Source organism: Phoxinus phoxinus (genome assembly GCF_949152265.1).
Source record: "Phoxinus phoxinus genome assembly, chromosome: 5".
Taxonomy (NCBI): Eukaryota; Metazoa; Chordata; class Actinopteri; order Cypriniformes; family Leuciscidae; genus Phoxinus; species Phoxinus phoxinus.
In genome coordinates, this window is record NC_136880.1 from 4,347,432 (window position 1) to 4,367,242 (window position 19,811).

The window sequence follows — 19,811 nt, forward strand, 5'->3', positions numbered from 1 at the left end:
ACAAGCAGATCACTATCATAAACAAACAACCCTAAACATTCCGGAAACACACATGGTCAAAGGTCACCCACCTGCTGGTCATAAAACCCCCAAATATGGACATTTCCTGTCATAAAACCATAAATCAGGGTCATAAATAATTTTTTGACACAAGCTACCCTATATAAACTACTAGGGTTGCATCATAAGTTGTTTAGTGTTATATAATTCTTTTTCTGGTTATATAGAACTAAGATTTTGCTTAGTTTTAGTTAGCTTTTGACATCTTACATGAAAGATTGCCTTACAATAGGCTATCCCTAACATTCGTGTAGGATATGGTCGTGTAAACTGTTTCAATGTGATATTACTCTCTAAACATATTTGTATTATATTTCACTCCGTTTTCACTCCGTTCATGCTAAAAAGACTGACTTTTGCGTAAGGTAGCTTATTTGCGAATATCTGCTTAGGTGTAAATATGATTTCGTGCAAATATATTTCAGCCTCCGGTAAAATGTGATACTGTCTAAATACTAGACATTATATTTTTATTTACCCATTAATCGCCCATCTTTGGATAATGTATACTAACAGTTGTTTTTATTATTTTAGGAATGTGTCTGCATCACGCTCTCCTTCTCCAGCAACGCAGAGGGACACGCAGGTGTAAGTGCACAGACGTAATATTTTACTGATGAAATGTAATTGTTTACATCGTCATAATATACCAGTAGCGCCTACCTATTCTTGTGTGAAATTACAAAAACTGTGGTCTTTTTTTTAATCCATGGCCATTAGTGATTGATAGGCTAATGATAATAATACAGTTTCTTTGATTGTGTTATCAACAGATGTGACAATGAACATGTCCAAGCACCTGTCCCGAAGAGAGCCAAGGCAAACAAGCAACAGGTCCAAGTCCACCCTGTCATGGAAAACCGAGACTGATGTGGACATGGTTGCACAGACTGCGCGATTCCTGCCCGCACAGGAAACTGGACCGCAACTGAGCTCTGTTGACTCACATTCGCCCATGAGTCTGTTTGTAACAGTATACACTACCTTTCTTTCTTTTTTTGAAAGGATTTTTGAAAGGATGTGTTTAAGTTATATTGTTAGGAAAGATTTCTATTTTGAATAAATGCTTTTCTTTTTAATCAGTGAATCGTGAAAAAAGTATCACAGGTTATAAAAAAATATTAAGCAGCACAACGGTTTCCAACATAGATAATACCTGATTATCAAATGATATTAGAATGATTTCTGAAGGATCATGTGACACTGAAGACTGGAGTAAGGATGCTGAAAATTCAGCTTTGATCAAAGAAATAAATTATATTTGAAAGTATATTAAAATAGAAAATCATTATTTTAAATTGTAATAATATTTCACAATATTACTGTTATTTCTGTATTTTTGATCAAATAAATGCAGCCTTCTTACAAAAATATAAAAAATGGTTATGTGTCCAAACGTTTGACTGGTACTATATGTTTATATATGTACGGTAGCACTGTGGTCTTGTGAGGCGCAACATTTAGGAATTACAATAAAAACAGATTGAAAAACAAAACCTTTGAATCTCCTCTCATTCTCAGATTCTCCTTTCTGCCTCACAGCACCGTGATGGGGCATTAGCCATTGATGGGGGAGTGTCCATTGTCTCCCCTCATTCATATTCATGGCCATCAACACCCCTACGCATACAGCAGTGCTGGCACAAAAACTGACTTACAAAGTTTAAATCGTTATATTGTTGTTTTGTGAAAGAGTGATCAGAATGATTTTTCACATCATTTTGTAGTAAACATTCTAGCCTACAAGAATGGTAACTCAAAAGTATTGTGCCAAACTATTCAGTATGAGTTGTATGGGCTCATTGCAGTGACAATTTTTTCCCCAAAACTTACTAACCACTCATAATATTTTTTTTCTATAAAATGCAAACATGTAACTTCCATTTTGCTCACATATTATTGTAGCAGAGTTTGTGCTGAATACAGCAGAATTATGTGTTGGCCAAAGGTATGTTGTAAGTAGCTGAAATAAGCACAAATGTCAGGGCATGTCAAAACATCTCAAGGGCCCCAAAAACCCCTCAGACCCCAGAGGGTTAATATCTCAGAGTGATGTTTCCTCACCTCAGGTCACAGTTTGAGTCTTGTAGCTCGTCTCTGAGCCGCTGCTTTGAGTCTCCTATCTTATTGTGTCTCAGATCAAGCCCTTTTAAAAACTGCAGTGCTTTTGAGTCAGTCAAAGACTGAGTTAAAGAAGAAACATCTGTAATGCCACAGTGATATAGACTAGAAAGACACAAACAGAGGAAAAGAGATTATCTTGCAAACAAATCATGAATGTGAAGAATGTTACACAGATATAATGTGAACTCAGACTCACTGTGAGATATTGAGAATAAAGTGTTTTAGTTTAAAAATAACAATAGTTCACATCTATGATTATCATCTTATTGAAGAGCTACAGCAGCATTTAGTGTCCAATAGTCTGTTCTGAAACCCAGTCACACTAGTTCCCTTTCGTTGTCACTTCGAGTTACGTCGAATGACGACGAAATGGGGCTCGCTTAGAAGCCTATCCTCTTCGAACAGTAATAAAACGAGCCAATGGCAAGCAAATGCCATGGGTCTGCTGAATTTGCATAGCGTAGCGCCCACCTCGTGGGTATAAAGGAAGTGCGCCGGCAACATGCAGATATGTTTTCGCTTTCGGAGCCAAGTTTATTGCTTCACTCCTCAAGCCATTCTGAGTTAATCTCTACTTCCTCTTCGAGACGAGACGAGCTTCCCTCCAGGTGTTGGTGTGACGGCGAGTTCCAGCGAATTCACATTCCCTGCGATCTGAGCAGTGATCTGCCAGTGTGTGTGTGTTCTCTCCCTGGTCGCTTCAGCATCTGCGGGGATTTCCTTCTCTCTAAAAGAGCAGCGCGTGGCACGTCTTTTTAAAGATGCATCGCCCGTGCCCTTCTGGTTGTGGTTGACTGTTATCTGACTTAGATGGGCACAATTGCTGCTTTGCATGTTTGGGCTTAGAGCACGCCAGAGCAGCGCTTGTGGGCGACTCATGTTTTCATTGCGGAAACATGGCCATCGTGACACTACGGTCGAGACTCAGTGATTTTGAAAGAGTGAGAGTCCCCTCATCCACACCCCGATCTACCCCCTCTAGTGAAAATAGAGCTGGTACATCGGCTGGTGGCCAGGGTGACCTGAGGGTGACGGTGTGGCAACAACAACCGACGATTCGTCCTCGGGCCACATCCCCCTCTCAAGTGTCGCAACCTGCGAGCCGACCGAATGATTCCCTTGTCCAGTCCCGGCCAGAGGACGTGGACGGGCCGAGGGTGTCGTTTGGCGCTCCTGAGGAAGATGCTATGTCGGTCACAGCATCACAAGGTGGGCAGGAGTCCTCGGGAGATGAAGGTTCGGCTGTGCTGCCGCCTCCGGGCGCGCCAGCATTGCCCGATCCAGATCCCGAGCTGACAGCCATGCTTTCCCTGGCGCCCGCGAGCATCGGGTTAGAGTGCTACCCTCCACCCTGCCCCGAGCGCTCGCGACTAGATGATTGGTTTTTGGGTGCGGCCTCCGATTCACGTCGGCGTCCAACCCCAATAGGGGTTATTGGGGTTGGACGTCAACCTCCGTCAACCTCCTTCTGAGTGAGACCTCTTCTCACGAGAAGACCCCAGATCATGCCCGATCAGTGTCGTGCTTTCCTTCCAGCAGGATGGGTTGGAGCGAAGGCTGTCTCCCTCCACCCTGAAAGTTTATGTTGCCGCTATCGCCGTACATCACGACGCAGTCGAAGGTAAGTCCGTGGGAAAGCACGATCTGGTCATCAGGTTCCTGAGAGGAGCGAGGAGACTAAATCCTCCTCGCTCTCCTCTCGTTCCCTCTTGGGACCTCTCAGTGGTTCTAACTGCCATGCAGAGTGTTCCCTTTGAGCTTCTGCAATCAGTGGAGCTTAAGTTCCTGTCAATCAAGACAGCGCTCCTGGTTGCATTGGCCTCCATCAAGAGGGTAGGGGACCTGCACGCATTTTCTGTAGACGAAGCGTGCCTGGAATTCGGGCCGGCCTATTCTCACGTGATCCTGAGACCCCGGCCTGGATATGTGCCCAAGGTTCCCACCACTCTCTTCCGGGACCAGGTGGTGAACCTGCAAGCGCTGCCCCTGGAGGAGGCAGACCCAGCCTTGGTATTGCTCTGTCCAGTACGCGCCCTCCGTGCTTATGTAGACAGAACGCAGTGTTTCAGGACCTCAGACCAGCTCTTTGTCTGTTATGGTGGGAAGCTGAAGGGAAAGGGTCTCTCCAAGCAAAGGTTGTCTCACTGGATAGTGGACGCCATTGCTTTGGCTTACCAGCAGCAAGGTCAACCGTGTCCCCTTGGTGTGACGGCCCACTCCACCCAGAGTGTGGCCTCCTCTTGGGCTCTAGTGCATGGCGCCTCGCTAACAGACATCTGCAGCGCTGCAGGCTGGGCGACACCCAACACATTCGCCAGATTCTACAATCTCCGAGTGGAGCCAGTGTCCTCCCGTGTACTCGCTTCAACCAGCCGGTACTAGGACCCGCTCAGGTGTCTTCGCTTGCTCGCCATTCCACTCCACGGACTGGATACGTGCGATATTCTCCTCAGGTGAGCCTGATAAGCCCTGAGTCCCTCCAGCACTGTTGACGTCAACGCCAGAGTTATGCCTCTGGCAGCTTTCGCGTTGGCTAGGTGCCGCCATGTGCATGGTTCCCCCTCTGGGCGACCCCCACGTGTGTATTTCCACTGTAAGCCTCTCTCGAGCATGTGTCTTTCCTTTGGCAAGCCAGTCTGCCACCCCTGGGGTTGAAATATTCCACCCTGCAGGCTGGACACCCCAGTGTTCTCCGTATGCACCCCCCTCCGTATGTGTATTCTTAAGCCCATTGACTCGTTTTATTACTGTTCGAAGAGGATAGGCTACTAAGTGAACCCCATTTCGTCGTCATTCGACGTAACGTCTCCGTTCCCTACTCAGGGAACGAGGGTTACATCCGTAACCGAGACGTTCTGTGCGCTGGAAGACACAGTTTCTTCTCTTTCATTTTAACTATTTATTTGACGTCTCTCTTCTTTATTCTCTGTTGAAAAGGCAGATTTCTGCATGTTCACAATCAGTACATTGTATCAAATGCTGGAAATTAAACAATTACTATCTAGATAAAAAACACATAAAAATGTGAGCAATAGGGAAACCCCAGAAAGTGCACTGCTTTAAACAATGAAACATAAGCCCTGCTGTCTTCAAATAAATAAACTTTAGTCACACTGTAATTGCTGTAGAGTATAATGACACTAACTGTAGTTTCTCCAGCTTGAGTTGTGGGTTCATCAGTAGATCACTGAGGTTTTTCACTCCAGAGTCTCCTAGGTTATTCCTGCTCAGGTCCAGTTCTCTCAGGTGTGATGGGTTTGAGTTCAGAGCTGAAGTCACATCAGAACAACCTTCATCCGTAATATCACAGCAGCTTAAACTACATTAGCAGAGAGAGAGAAAGCAGAAAATAAGACAGAAGAAAAGAAAACTGTTTATTCTGTAACGTCACGTCATCTTCATCAGCAAATAAAGCAGACAGAGGAAGAGAGATTAGGGATGCACCGATACTGAGCTCATGTACTCGTACTCATAAAAATGCTCTGATACCAGCAACCGATACCAGGCAGCGTGTGTACAGTGTGTGTGTCCAGACAAAGACACACTGACAACAGAGAGTATAATGGGATAAAAAAGAAGGCTGTCTATGATGTATCTAATTAGTGGAATATTAAAGGAAATATAGTAAGGTCCATTTAGCTGTGGTTTTATTATTAACGTTAACTGACGAGAGAGAGAGAGAGAGAGAGAGAGAGAGAGAGAGAGAGAGAGAGAGAGAGAGACTAAATTGTATGTAAGCAATAAGGTAGGAGAGGCTGTGCTGTATCGTGAATAAGTCACGGCTGAAGGCCATTGTTAGGCACGACGCGAAGCGGAGTACCCTCGCGATACAGCACTAGCCTCCAGTACCTTATTGCTTTTATAAAACGGTTACCACACAATACAACTATTAAAGCCGAAAAGTATGTATCTATGCAACTTTCAAGAAGTAAAATCACTAAAAGACTTCCTTCCGCTGGAAAAAGTAGTCCCTGACTGTAAACAGCAACAGAAGTTACATACATTATTTTGCCAATAGATGGCGGCAAAGACTGTCTTTATGAGCGAGTCAGTCAGTAGAGAAGACTTTTATGTTGAAAGGACTCAAACTTGTGATCACAGAGAAGGAAGACGCAACTGACAGATGACTATGCGCACGGGGAAACCCCTTAACTGTTAAAAGGACAAGATATCGCAGCGGACATTCAAACTGATTTTTGTATTATGAATATATAGGACTGACCTGAAGGAAAATGCTATATCTACTGTAAATGCAGGTACATGCTTACTCGATCTCTCACAATACTCTACTATAGCTTCAGTGAACAATATCGATGAGATCAAACATGCGTTGCTAAGAGTGGTTCCTAGGGGTGTTGTGTAGTGATACATAGAACCGTTGGGTGAAGCGGTCATAGCCGTGTTTTATCGTGAATAAAACACAGCTATTGACCAATCAGAATCAAGGATTGGAACGAACCGTTTTATAAATGTAAGTAGAACATGAACTGTAACCTGGTTTATTTATAACGAGTGGTTCTCTACATTATTACAGGACGTTTGCTGCTCAAGAAGTTTCATGAATGCAAACATCCAAAGCGCGCGCCCCGAAAACCAGCGTCTCAGACAGCGTGTGAATAATTAATTAATAATTAATTTGTTACATTTATATAGCGCTTTTTCTAAGACCTCAAAGCGCTTTACATAGAAGGGGATAAATCTCCTCAACCACCACCAATGTGCAGCATCCACCTGGATGATGCGACGGCAGCCATATTGCGCCAGAACGCCCACCACACACCAGCTTATTGGTGGAGAGGAGACAGTGATGAAGCCAATCAGTATATAGGGATGATTAGGGGGCCATGATGGACAGAGGTCAAGGGGGCAAATTTGGCCAGGATGCCGGGGTTACACCCCTACTCTTTTTCGAAGGACATCCTGGGATTTTTAATGACCACAGAGAGTCAGGACCTCGGTTTAACGTCTCATCCGAAGGACGGCACTCTTTGGCAGTATAGTGTCCCCGTCACTATACTGGGGTGTTAGGACCCACACAGACCACAGGGTGAGCGCCCCCTGCTGGCCTCACTAACACCTCTACCAGCAGCAACCTGAATTTCCCAGGAGTCTCCCATCCAGGTACTAACCAGGCTCAGCCCTGCTTAGCTTCAGTGGGCAACCAGTCTTGGGCTATGGGGTGATATGGCTGCTGGCCAACAATGAACTGAGTTATCTTACACGTCTTGTGCTTGTATGGATAAACTCACACAAAATTATGTAAAAACACCCGTCTTGGCGAGTAACCCAGTAAACACAGTCTGTTATATCTCAAGTGAAGTAGACAGTATATTCTGATGGGGTCTGTGCGTTCGGTCTTAACCCTCTGGGGTCGGCAATAACACCGGCGTGATTTGCGCAATTTTTTTCACATAGCAGCTAAATAAACTTAAAATACTCCGTAATTTATGGTCATACAGACTTAATAAATATGAAAAAGGAATCTGTGAGATGTCTAGTTTTGTATGTGTCCACTTACAATCAAAACAAAACGTTGTGCTTTTGTAAAATAAAGAAATTAAACAGGCTGTGCTTTCTGCCTCTCCGTCTCGTAAACTTTTTTTTTCTTGAGCACGTCTCTAAACATAAACAAAACTCAGCGAATACTTGTCACACATTTGTGAGCTCTATATATTTAGAAACATTTAAGTGTGTAGTTTTAAATGATCTGATTCAAAACGAAAACAAATATTCTCTGTTTAAGTAATTTGTATAAAACCAACAAGATATCCAGCTTCTCTAACCCTTGCTCATTAGTTTTAATGTGACCTCAGCCACACGCGCAAAATATATTAATATGCAAATCTTCCACGCAAACGCGCTCATTACCTCAAAAACAATGCACCTAACTTCATCAATCCTCTGCTGTTCGTCGAGTTTGGAAGACACGCTGTGAGATTATTGGATTTACATCAAAGAAGAAGAACACGATTTGAAGACAAGAAATATTTTAAGGTAAGTAATAATTCAGAATTATATTAGTTAGTAATGTTGCATAAACTTCACATTGCAGTCGAACTGTTGCTCGATGCTTCAGTGAATGTTCTCAGTCGTGCTGTGTGTTTGAAATAGAGGATGGATACCCGACCCGAGCCCACATCAGCGCGGCATTGAACATTTTACATTTAAAACAGCTTATAATGTAGGTAGCCAATGTGCCTGATGCTTTCACTTGATGCAAACGTTCATGTTTGTGATTAAAATACATGTAAAATATTACCATAACATCTGTCTTCCTGTGTGCGGAAATTTGTTTATGTAGCCGTGACAACGAAACACGTGCATGCGCGCCTGTGTTAAGAGCCTTGTTGCTCTGTGCACACTGATGCGCTCATCTGTTGAAATTTCCGAATTCTTTCCACACAAACAAACGTACATGTGTAATTAGTATGAGAAAATATATATTTATGCCTGTCGGACGCGGTTCGTCCCGATCCGCAAAACGCACCAAACATAGGCTTTATGTTTTTACTCCAATCTCATTTCATAACGTCATATCGATGTAATGTCATATTGATGTAAACATTTGATATGATAATAAATATATTTTTCTCTAGTGTAGTGTTACTGAAGTGTTCCTTTTTAACGATGCCTGCTAAAGCCTACTATTGTTATTATTTTATGCAGCCCTGCACGTATGCCTACAAGGCACAACAAACCTGGTGTTCATTATATATATATATATATATATATACAGTATATATATATATATATATATATATATATATGTGTGTGTGTGTGTGTGTGTGTGTTTTTTATAAATTTCTAAAATGTATTTCCAAAATCGTGCAGGCCTAGTTTCTCTTGATATCAGCATGTTCACAGCTTTTTTTTTTTTTTTCAAACACCTTGGAAATTACAGGTATGTACTATGTTTCAGGAATGGCACAAAGGTGTGTGACTGGTTAAGTCTCTGTCTTTAGTTCAGTGTGTTAAATAATGTGGTTTTTTTGCCATTTGTTGTGTATCTTTGGATTATGTTGTGTTGTAAATAAATCCAAACAATTAAAAAGCCATTCTTAAATCTCCTCATTCTTTGTACAAGGTACTGTAATGATAGTGCCTGAGAGCTCCTAATAGGGCCATTATGGGAGGCTCTTTGTCTTTCTCAGGTGTGAAACACTCAATATTCATGGGGTGGTTTACGCCTACTCCCATAAAGCTTTCTTACACAAGACATGTCTTACACATTTTAAATAAAAATATTGTCTTATCTGAATGAGTAGTCAAGGTGATTTTCACATAGTTTTGGAGCAAATATTCTAGGCTACGTGATACAATTTTCAAAAGTCTTGTGAATAAATAATCAGCTTGGGTTTCATGACCTTATTTCAGTGATTTTTTTTTGTTGTCATTTTCACAAACCAAGCATAAATGTTATCTCAAAACTACAAACTTTTACATACATGCTGCGGACATATTATTGTATATGAGATGGTGCTGAATGCAGTGTAATAAGACTTTAGCCATGAAAATATCACAAGTAACAGAAATAAGCACAAATTTTAGAGCATGTCAGAACACCTCCAGGACCCAGAAAACACCTCAGACCCCAGAGGGTTAAAGGGAAAGCAGTCTAATAAACCTGCTGATGTGTTGTAATGCTAATCAAACAAAGCACAAATCAATTTCTCACTACTCTTGAGTAAATAGGCTACCCTTTAGTAACTTTACAAAAAGTCTACATTTAATTCATACAGTAATGAATATGCAGTGTTATTTCACATTTGATCACTTTATTCAAATGTCTGTACCTAAAAACTACTGTTAGATCTACCCGAAAAACTGTAAAAACACTGTTTATTTAATTTGTAGCCTTTCTTTCTTATATTGTATTTATTTGTGCTATTTGTAATTTGATTATTTGTTCTTATTTTATTAGTGACTGCTTACTTGTCTTTAGTAATGTTTTAAATTCACATTAATTAGGCTGGTAGTTTTTGTTGTATTATCAAAATGTGAATAAAGAATAGATATTTTACTGTTGTCTGAACCTGTGAAGCACTGACCCGATCCTCACACTGAGTCCTGCTGGAGCTGCTCTAAATATGTGCTGGGCTATTGAATGAAAGATGAAATATGATAGAAGCAATAGAAGGAACAGTGTTCAGTAACATAAGCTCATACAATGCATTTTAGCAGGCTTGATTAAGCAGGAAAATAACTGAAGGAAATATATATTTAATGAACAAATTAAGCCAACTAATATAATTTAAATTCTCAATACATTTAATAATTACAAATGCAGTGAAAATACAGGTATCGGTATCTGTACTCATTATCGGCGATTACTAAAAATGAAAGTATCGTATCAGACTCGTTCGGGGAAAAGTGGTATCGCTTCATCCCTAAGAGAGATCATCATCTTTATTTCACCAGATCACAAAATACTAAGGTGAAAATGTTGCATGAATATAATGTGAACTCAGACTCACTGTGAGATATTGAGTATAAAGTGTTTTAGTAGAGTATAATTGTAATGAAGTACTATCTTATGTTCTGGTGGAAAGTGAGCAGTCACAAGACGTCCGGTCAGAGACGTATATCTCTTTAATATGCAGCCACATTTAAACAGGAGTGGTTTCTGTCAAATAGATCAAAACAAGCAGCATAACTCCATCAAACTTTCTCTGTGTATGCGCTATAGACCACGCCCCAATAACTAGACTGTTCCGTTAATGCACGTCTTCTATCTCTTAACGTAATATTTATTTAGCCACAAGGGGGCATTAGAGTCTCTTTTATAAATATAATACAGATTGGAGAGCCTTTTTAACAGCCGCCCCCACATTTCCTCTGTAAATGTATACCTTGGAAAAGGCAATCTCAGTTTGGGCACAATACTAAGGGGTAATCAGTCTGGCAGATTAGGGAGGCTGATAAGACGGGAAATTGGGCGAAGGTAGGTTTTGTTCTTTACTTCAACCTCGGCCACCCTGACTCTACAATCTTCTTCGGGGGAAAACTTTAGTAACTTGTCCAACTGGCCACAGAGCCCGAGGGAGCTGCTGGTCAACAATCATGACAATAGTTCCAGGTGTTAAGTTTCCCGACTCTCTGTGCCATTTTTGGCGTGACTGAAGTCCTGGTAGGTAATTGCGGATGAAATGTTTCCAGAAATGGTCTGCCATAATCTGACTATGCCTCCACCGTCTTCTACTCAACATCTCTGATTGTGGATACACCACTTGAGGTAGGGATGAGTCCAGCCGCCCCATGAGCAGCATATTAGGAGTGATTGGGTCTAAGTCCGCTACATCAGACGAGGTATAACCGAGGGGTTTAGAGTTGAGTATGCCCTCAATCTCAAAAAGTACAGTTCGTAGTCTTCCTCGGTTACAATCTGATCCCCTATAGTAGCACAGAGGGCAGTTTTAAGGGATCGGATTTCCCTTTCCCAACAGCCTCCAAAGTGTGGAGCACCAGGGGGATTGAACTTGAATCGAATCTGTTGGTCGGCTAGCTGCTCTTTTAATGTTGGGTGAAATGCAGAAAAAGCTTCTTGTAACTCTCGATCACCACCCCGAAAATTCGTCCCCTGATCTGAGATTATCTCAAATGGCTTCCCCCTACGGGAGATGAATCGTCTGAAGGTCATTAAGAATGAGTCAGTGTCTATGTTGCTGAGGATGTCTAAATACACAGATCGTGTTGTCAGACACTTAAATATGATACCCCATCGTTTCTCATTTCTGCGTCCAATTTTAACGAGGTAGGGTCCAAAACAATCTACCCCCGTTGAGTAGTAGGTTGGTTGCAATAAGCGCAGCCTTGATGGGGGAAGGTCAGCCATCTTCTGAGTGCTTGGCTTACCTCTCCATGTTTTACAGCCTAAACAAGATCTTTGATGTTGCCGAATAACTTCCCTGCCCTTCAAGATCCAGTATTTGCGTCGCACTTCTGCAAATACACGTTCTGCTCCTGGATGGTGCAGTTTCGCATCAAAATCTTGAATGATCAACTTGGTCAGGGAATGTCTAGAATCAAGAACTATGGGGTGAATTGCAAATTCATCTACTTGTCCTGTCCTTCTGAGGCGACCACCAACCCTAAGGAGCTGCATATTACTATCATATTCTGGAGCGAGACACAGGAGACGCCTACTCGTGGGTAAAGGTTTACCTGACTTAAGATGGCTGACTTCAACAGGGAAACTTTGGCTCTGGGCCAGGCGGAGGAGAGCTAGTTCTGCTTCTTGGTATTCATCTGCAGTCAGAACATCATTATCCGCAGCCGCCCCATGCAATATCTGGGCAGTAGCTTTGAGCAATTTGTCATAGGACTGAAACTGACCAAAGTCAGGCAATGCTGGATTTATGGCTGGAACAATAAGCCCGCAAAAAGTAGCTCGTTTCACCTCCTCATTATCCCTCTGTAGATGGAGAAGTGGACTCTGAGGCCACTGATCTGTGTGCAGAAGAAGAAATGGTGGGCCCTGGTTCCACCGGCTTGGATTAGACAACTCAACCAAAGTTTTGCCACGTGTGATGTCGTCGGCTGGATTTGTTTTGGAATCTACATAATGCCAAGCCCCTGGGTCGGTCAATTCCTGTATCTCTGCTACTCTCGTTCCAACAAAAACCTTAAATCAGCTTGAATCCAGGTTAGCACAGTAGTTGAATCAGACCAGAGCGTGACATGCTGGATTGGAATGCTAAGCTCTGACATCAGAAGCTTAGCCAGCTGAGCTCCAGTTAAGGCAGCACACAGCTCCAAACGAGGGATTGACTGCCGCTTTTTTGGGGAAACTCTTGAACGGGCAGTCAGGAAAGCTACTTCTGTGTCTCCCTGGGGACTCTGTGTCCGTAGATAGGCTACTGAGCCGTAGGCTTGCTCTGAGGCATCGCAAAAGATATGTATCTCTCTTAGACATTGGGTTTTGTCTAACTCTGCAGTAACATAACACCTGGGGAGAGATATGAGTTGGAGGTCTGGCAACTCCATTTCCCATGCCTGCTAGGCGTGGAGTAACTCACTTGGTAGTTGGGGATCATCCCATTCCCTCTTCTTGTCCAACAGGTGTTGAACTAATATTTTAGCTCTTGTAGTATACGGGACAATGTAACCCAATGGGTAATATTGGCTGGCCAAGACCTTATAAATGTTGGGCATTGTGGGGACTGAGTAGTCAATGTTGACTACTTGTAACTTGTATGACAGTGTGTCCGATAAACAGTGCCAGTGTAGACCAAGTGTGGATTCATGAGCATCTGGTTGACCTTGTGTCAGCCACAATTCAAAGCTGGTGGACCTAGCAGGAGAAGGGACATGGCTCAGGACATTAGGGAAGTTACTAGCCCATTGTCTTAAATCAAACCCACCTGTGGCTAAGAGGTTTCGCAACTTTGTCACCAGTGACTCTGCTTTTTCCTCAGAACTGAAACTTTGGAGGAAGTTGTCCACATAGAAGGATTTCTCAATGCTTTCACAGACATCTTCTCCTGGTTGACTATGATCCATGATGTGTTTCTGTAATGCAAATGTTGCACAACATGGGCTGCATGTCGTCCCAAAGGGAAGGACTTGCCACTCATAGACTTGGGGAAGCTCTTCTCTCTTGAGATCTCTCCACAGGAAGCGTAACAGAGGGCGATCCTCAGGCAGTAGATGCACCTGATGGAACATTCCCCTGATGTCACTGCTTAAAGCCACAATGTGCTCATGGAACCTCAGCAGAACGGACATCAGGGTAGGGCCTAATGTAGGACCTGGAAGTAGGAGTTGGTTCAGGTTCTTCCCTCTGTGCTGAAAGGAACAGTTGAAAACGACTCTGTTCTTTCCATTGTGCTGAGTCATATAGTGGGGGGTATACCATGATTCAGTTGCCACATGTTCTGGAGATATCACTGAAGCATATCCTTCCTCCTTCAACCTTTTCATCTCGGCCCTATAAGATGCTGCTTGAGTTGGATCTTTGGCTAACCTCCTTTCTATTCCTCTGAGACAAGGCAGGGTACTATCCTTTGGGGGTTGTAGTATGGGCATGTTCTTCACTCGAAGCAACGGAGTGGCATATCGAGCAACTCCATCTACCATAACTCTAGTCGTCTTTGACTCAAGTAAAGCAATGGCCTCTTGATTTTGCTTGGATCGAATAATGAGTTTCTCACTGCGATACGGAAGCACATCTAATTGCCATAATCTCTCCACTTGATTATACAGGTCGGTAGGGGAAAAGGAAGTAGAAGTGAAGAGACACTGTTGTTCTGAGAGGCACTGCTTAATTTCTTGAGTGGGACACTGCAGTGTCCAACCCAGACGGGTCCTGATGGCAGCAGGTCCATTTGGAGGGCCTAGACGAACTGCTTCAACTGGTGTAATGAGATGTGGATAGTCAAAACCTATGAGGAGGAGTGGCTGTACGGAATCAATCTGTTGCAGCGGTAATCCCTGTAGATGCCGATACTTTCTCTGTAACTCACTGACTGGATGTGTATGTTCAGCTAGCCCGAGTGGTTCAGCGGTAAAGGCCTTGTGTATCTTGAAGGAAATCTCAGGTTGGAAGGCATGTGACACAGTAAAAGCCACAGCACCCCCTTGTAGATTATGGCGGTCTTGACGTACTGTACGTAAAACTAGTTCTTCAGGCTGACCCATCAACTTAAGCTGTTGAACTGCAGAGTGAAGGAGTATTGTACGTTCGGACCCATCATCTAGTATGGCGTAAGTTTCCAAGCAATGGTCGCCATTTCTCAAGAGCACCTTACAAAGTTTTAACAAAACTTGGCGACTGCCAGTGGGTCGATCTAGGTACAAGGTCTCTGTGGTGGTGTTCACTAGGCAGCTCTCAGAGGGTCCAGGATCAGGAGAGTCATTTGTCTTTGTGGTGGGTCGATTATTAACCTCATGGAGGACAAACAAGTGTCTGCTGTTACAGATCTTGCAAAGAGTTCTGAGATTACATTTCGCCGCTTGGTGCCCTCGCCCACAACGCCAACAGCGATTGTTTGTTTGAATCCATTTCACTTTCTTATCTCTGTTCAACTGACTGAAACTAGAACAGCCATTCAAGTAGTGATCATGTCCATCACAATATGGACAGAAGATGTTTCTCTCTCTGGACTAGGGCTGGGCGATTTTATCGATTCTGCGATATAAATCGATATTTTTTTTCCAAAGAAAGTATAGATTTTTTTTGCCGCGAGTATCGATACATACGTCCCATTCAAATCCCCGTGTTTACCCCCGTTCACTTTGCAGGAAGAGCGATTTGGTCAGCCAGCCGCTAGTGTTGCTGTAGAGCAAGTTACCTGTACTAACTTTACACAGACACAGACGCAGACAGCAGCGGCCGTGTGACCCAAAACAAACTACGCTGGACATCGATGGCGGTTGTTCCCACAAGTTTCCATCTGCTTCACCAAGGTCGCAGAAAATTACAGAGTCCATTGCCATTGCCAAATGCATTGTCCATTGCATTTATTTGTCAGGATTTGAGACCGTATTCAGTGGTGGAAAACCCCGGCTTTAGGCGCATGGTGAACGCGATGGAGCCCCACTATCCTATTCCAACCCGCGAACACCTCACCAAGGTTTGCATTCCCGGGCTGTACGCTCAGACAAGGGCACACGTTAAAGCCTCCCTGGCCAGCGCGGAGAGAGTTGCCCTGACGTGCGATGGCTGGACCACGCGCACAACTGAAGCATATGTCACCATCACGGCCCACTTTATCAACGAGGAATGGGAGCTTGTTAATTATGTTTTACAAACCAGGGACATGCCTGAGAGCCACACCGGACAAAACCTGGCAGAACATCTGAGAAAGGCCCTCGCTGAGTGGGGAATCACAGAAAAGGATCCAGTAATCGTCACTGACAATGCGTCAAATATGACAATCGCAGCTGAGGAGGCAGCATTCACACTTCATGTCAAATGTTATGCTCATACACTAAATCTAGCTGCACAACGTGCCCTCAAAATCACAGCAGTGGCACGCCTGCTGGGAAGGGTGAGACGGATTGTGAGTTTCTTCAGATGGAGCACCACAGCCAACCACATGCTGAAAGAGAAACAGAGGCTTCTACGACTACCAGAGCACAAGTTGATGACGGATGTAGTTACCAGGTTAGTGTGTGGTTACTTTTCAATAGTTTATTTTGTTTTTTTATTACTTATTAATTTATTAATTACATTATTATTTAATTTGTTTAGTCTTTTATGTAAAGCATCCATGCTGTCTATAAATAAAATATAAATAAAGTATATTTCTTTTATTTAACTACAGATGGAATAGTGCGCATGACATGCTGGAAAGATTCCTGGAGCAACAACCGGCCATCTGCGCAACCCTGCTCTCGAGTGAAGATCTGTGCACACTGACTGAGTCAGACGTGACAACAGCTGAAGAAGTAGTCAGCGCTCTGAAGCCCATGAAAGAGGCTACACAGTACATGTCCAAGGAGAAGACCCCCACACAGTCAGTCGTCGCACCCCTCCAGGACACACTGATCAATGGACTGAAACCGATCGAAGGTGAATCTGCAGTCATAAAAGAGATGAAGGCTGCCATGGCTGGGGATCTTCGGAAGAGGTACATTGACCTCAAGGTACAAGGACCTCAAGGATTCAAAAGTCTTCCCTTCCTGACTGAAGATAAAAGACAGGAAGTTTATGATGGACTGATTGTAGAGGCTGCAAGACTGAGCATGCAGCCATCAGAGGTAAGGCAGTGATGGTACTGCTGCTAGTTTAAAAGGCAAATCCTACATTAGTTTAACATAGATAAATACTATAATGTTAACAGGTTTAAAGGCATATTTAACATAGTAATTAAAAGATGTATACAATAAAAGCCCATGAATGTCATTTCAAGTTGACTTATTTAATTTAGTCACTTTGGAGTGTGGATGAAGAGGGCACAGCAAATGATCGTGCTGATGATGAGGGGATGGCATCTAAAGAAGATGAAGATGCTGTGGATGAAGGAGAGCAATTAATGGAAGGAGTGAGCAGTCAAGGTCAGTAGTATTACCCATTGTTATCCAGTGAAGCGCACTGTGTTGTCTGAACTTCTGTGTAGGAATTATGTAATGTTCTTAACTATAAGTAATGTTTTTTATTTTTTATTATTGTTTATTTATTTGAAGGTCAGCATCCTCCACCCAGGAATCCAAGGCTGCTTGTCCACTGGCTGCCCTTCTTGGTGAACGATACGGTGGTGGTGCAGCACGAACCAAGAAAAATACCCAAGAGGACGAGGCCAAGGAGCAGATGACCCGCTACAAGGAGGCAGATCTTCTGGAAGTGAAAGAAGATCCACTGGTCTGGTGGAAGGAGTACCAGTATCAGTATCCACTCTTGTCACAACTTGCTAAAAGGTACCTCTGTATCCCTGGCACTAGTGTTTCCTCTGAGAGGGTATTTTCCACCGCCGGAGATATCATCACTGCTCAGAGAAGTGCACTTCTCCCAGAGCATGTGGATCAAATTATTTTCCTGAACAAAAATCTGAAGACAATGTAGATCACTTGGTCTGCAGTTATGTGGAGAGGAGAGTTTGTTTAGTGTTCACTTAAGGCCTTAAGCTACTTTGCTAAGATGGGTACAATTTTTTTCAACTTGAATTATTGTCTGGCTGCCATGGTTTATTTTTTTCTGTTGGCTAGACTGGCTACCTCACATAGGTGTAGGCTTACAGGCCTTAACCCTTTAGGCGCCAAGGTTTTTTTTAAAAAATGCTAGATTTTTACATCAAAATTTCAAAAGCTTGTGGCTTGAAATTACTTAAAGATAGAGATCTACAGTAAATTAGAAAAATGTTGGGGATGACTAATAGTTTATGTGGGGTGTAAATATACTCATCTAATTTGCATATTATGAAGTCATCAGGGGGCGGCCCTCTTGAATTTCATAATATTCAGGAAATAGTAGATATTGAATTGATGTTGGAACTTATTTACATGCTTTTTTTATTTTTTTATCCTCATTCCAAATCATGAGAAAAGATGAAACCAACAATAACAGGAGAAAGTACTAAATTATTACTATACTATATAGTAGTAAAACGCATGTGAACAGTAGCCTACTTTTTGATCAGTTCATCAGTAATATTCAGGAAATAGTAGACATTGAATTGATGTTGGAACTTATTTATATGCTTTTTTTTAAAAAAATATTTTTATCCTCATTCCAAATGATGAGAAAATAGGAAACCAACAATAACAGGAGAAAGCACTAAATTATTACTATACTATATAGTAGTAAAACGCATGTGATCAGTAGCCTACTTTTTGATCAGTTCATCAGTAATATTCAGGAAATAGTTGATATTGAATTGATGTTGGAACTTATTTACATGCTTTTTTTATTTTTTTATTTTTTTTATCCTCATTCCAAATGATGAGAAAAGAGGAAACCAACAATAACAGGAGAAAGTACTAAATTATTACTATACTATATAGTAGTAAAACGCATGTGAACAGTAGCCTACTTTTTGATCGGTTCATCAGTAATATTCAGGAAATAGTTGATATTGAATTGATGTTGGAACTTATTTACATGCTTTTTATTTTATTTTATTTTTTTATCCTCATTCCAAATGATGAGAAAAGATGAAACCAACAATAACAGGAGAAAGTACTAAATTATTACTGTACTATATAGTAGTAAAACGCATGTGAACAGTAGCCTACTTTTTGATCAGTTCATCAGTAATATTCAGAAAATAGTAGATATTGAATTGATGTTGGAACTTGTTTACATGCTTTTTTTAAAAAAAAAAAATTTATCCTCATTCCAAATGATCGGAAAAGAGGAAACGAACAATAAAATAGGAAAGTAGCCTATATAAAAATATACAAAAACAAAAAAGTACTACTTATATTACAATACTTTAGTAGTAAACACATGTGAAAAATAGCCTACTTTTTGATCAGTTCATCTGTAATATTCAGGAAATATATTGAATTGATGTTGGAAATTATTTACATGTTTTTTTTTGTTTGTTTTTTTATATCCTCATTCCAAATGATCAGGAAAAGAGGAAATCAACAGTTGTGATGATCAGGTTCTGTTTCTGTGTGTTTGGACTTTGTTTTATTTCATTCATGTTTCTTTGTGTTTGGTCTGTTTTATTTCATTCAGTTTCCTTGATTCTGTGTGTGCTTATTGTATTCATTTATCCCTAGCCTGCTTAATTATTAGTTCCTTTGTTTCAGGTGTGTGCCTTGTTAGTTGTATGGTCCCTCTCGTTTATGTCATTTGCCCCAGCTGTGTCTCGTTCCCTGTTCCCCTCTGTGTATTTAAACCCTGTGTATGGAGTCAAAATAGGGCCATATATATCTGCAAAATAAAACAATGTTTCGCAAAAAAAAAAAAATGTTTTGCAAAAAAAAAAAAATGTTTTGCAAAAAAAAAATATGTTTTGCAAAAAAAATAAAATTTTTGCAAATAAAAATAGAGTATTGAGAAAAAAAAATGATTTTTTGCAAGTAAAATAAAATAATTGCAAAAGAAAAGTTAACCACTGAGAGACAAAATAAAGTTTAGCAAAGTAAAACTTCAGCAGCATTGACTGCAACACATATTTCCCTTTGCGCCGCTCCTTTAAATCCGCTTTTTTGTCATCCGTGCCTCTGCGGTGCACGCT

At 41.8% G+C, this 19,811-nt stretch overlaps 1 protein-coding gene across 2 annotated transcripts in view; it reads right to left on the reverse strand.

Annotated features, from left to right (window-relative positions):
- Positions 1 to 19,811, reverse strand: part of LOC306999427 (uncharacterized protein) — a 101,514-nt gene that overhangs the window by 22,223 nt on the left and 59,480 nt on the right. For both annotated transcript variants that reach the window (XM_079614087.1, XM_079614088.1), the window contains exons 13-14: positions 5,330 to 5,503; positions 2,125 to 2,286 (exon numbers count right to left, since the gene is read on the reverse strand). In XM_079614087.1, the coding sequence (XP_079470213.1) occupies positions 2,125 to 2,286; positions 5,330 to 5,503 (336 nt within the window). The remainder of the gene's footprint in view (positions 1 to 2,124; positions 2,287 to 5,329; positions 5,504 to 19,811) is intronic.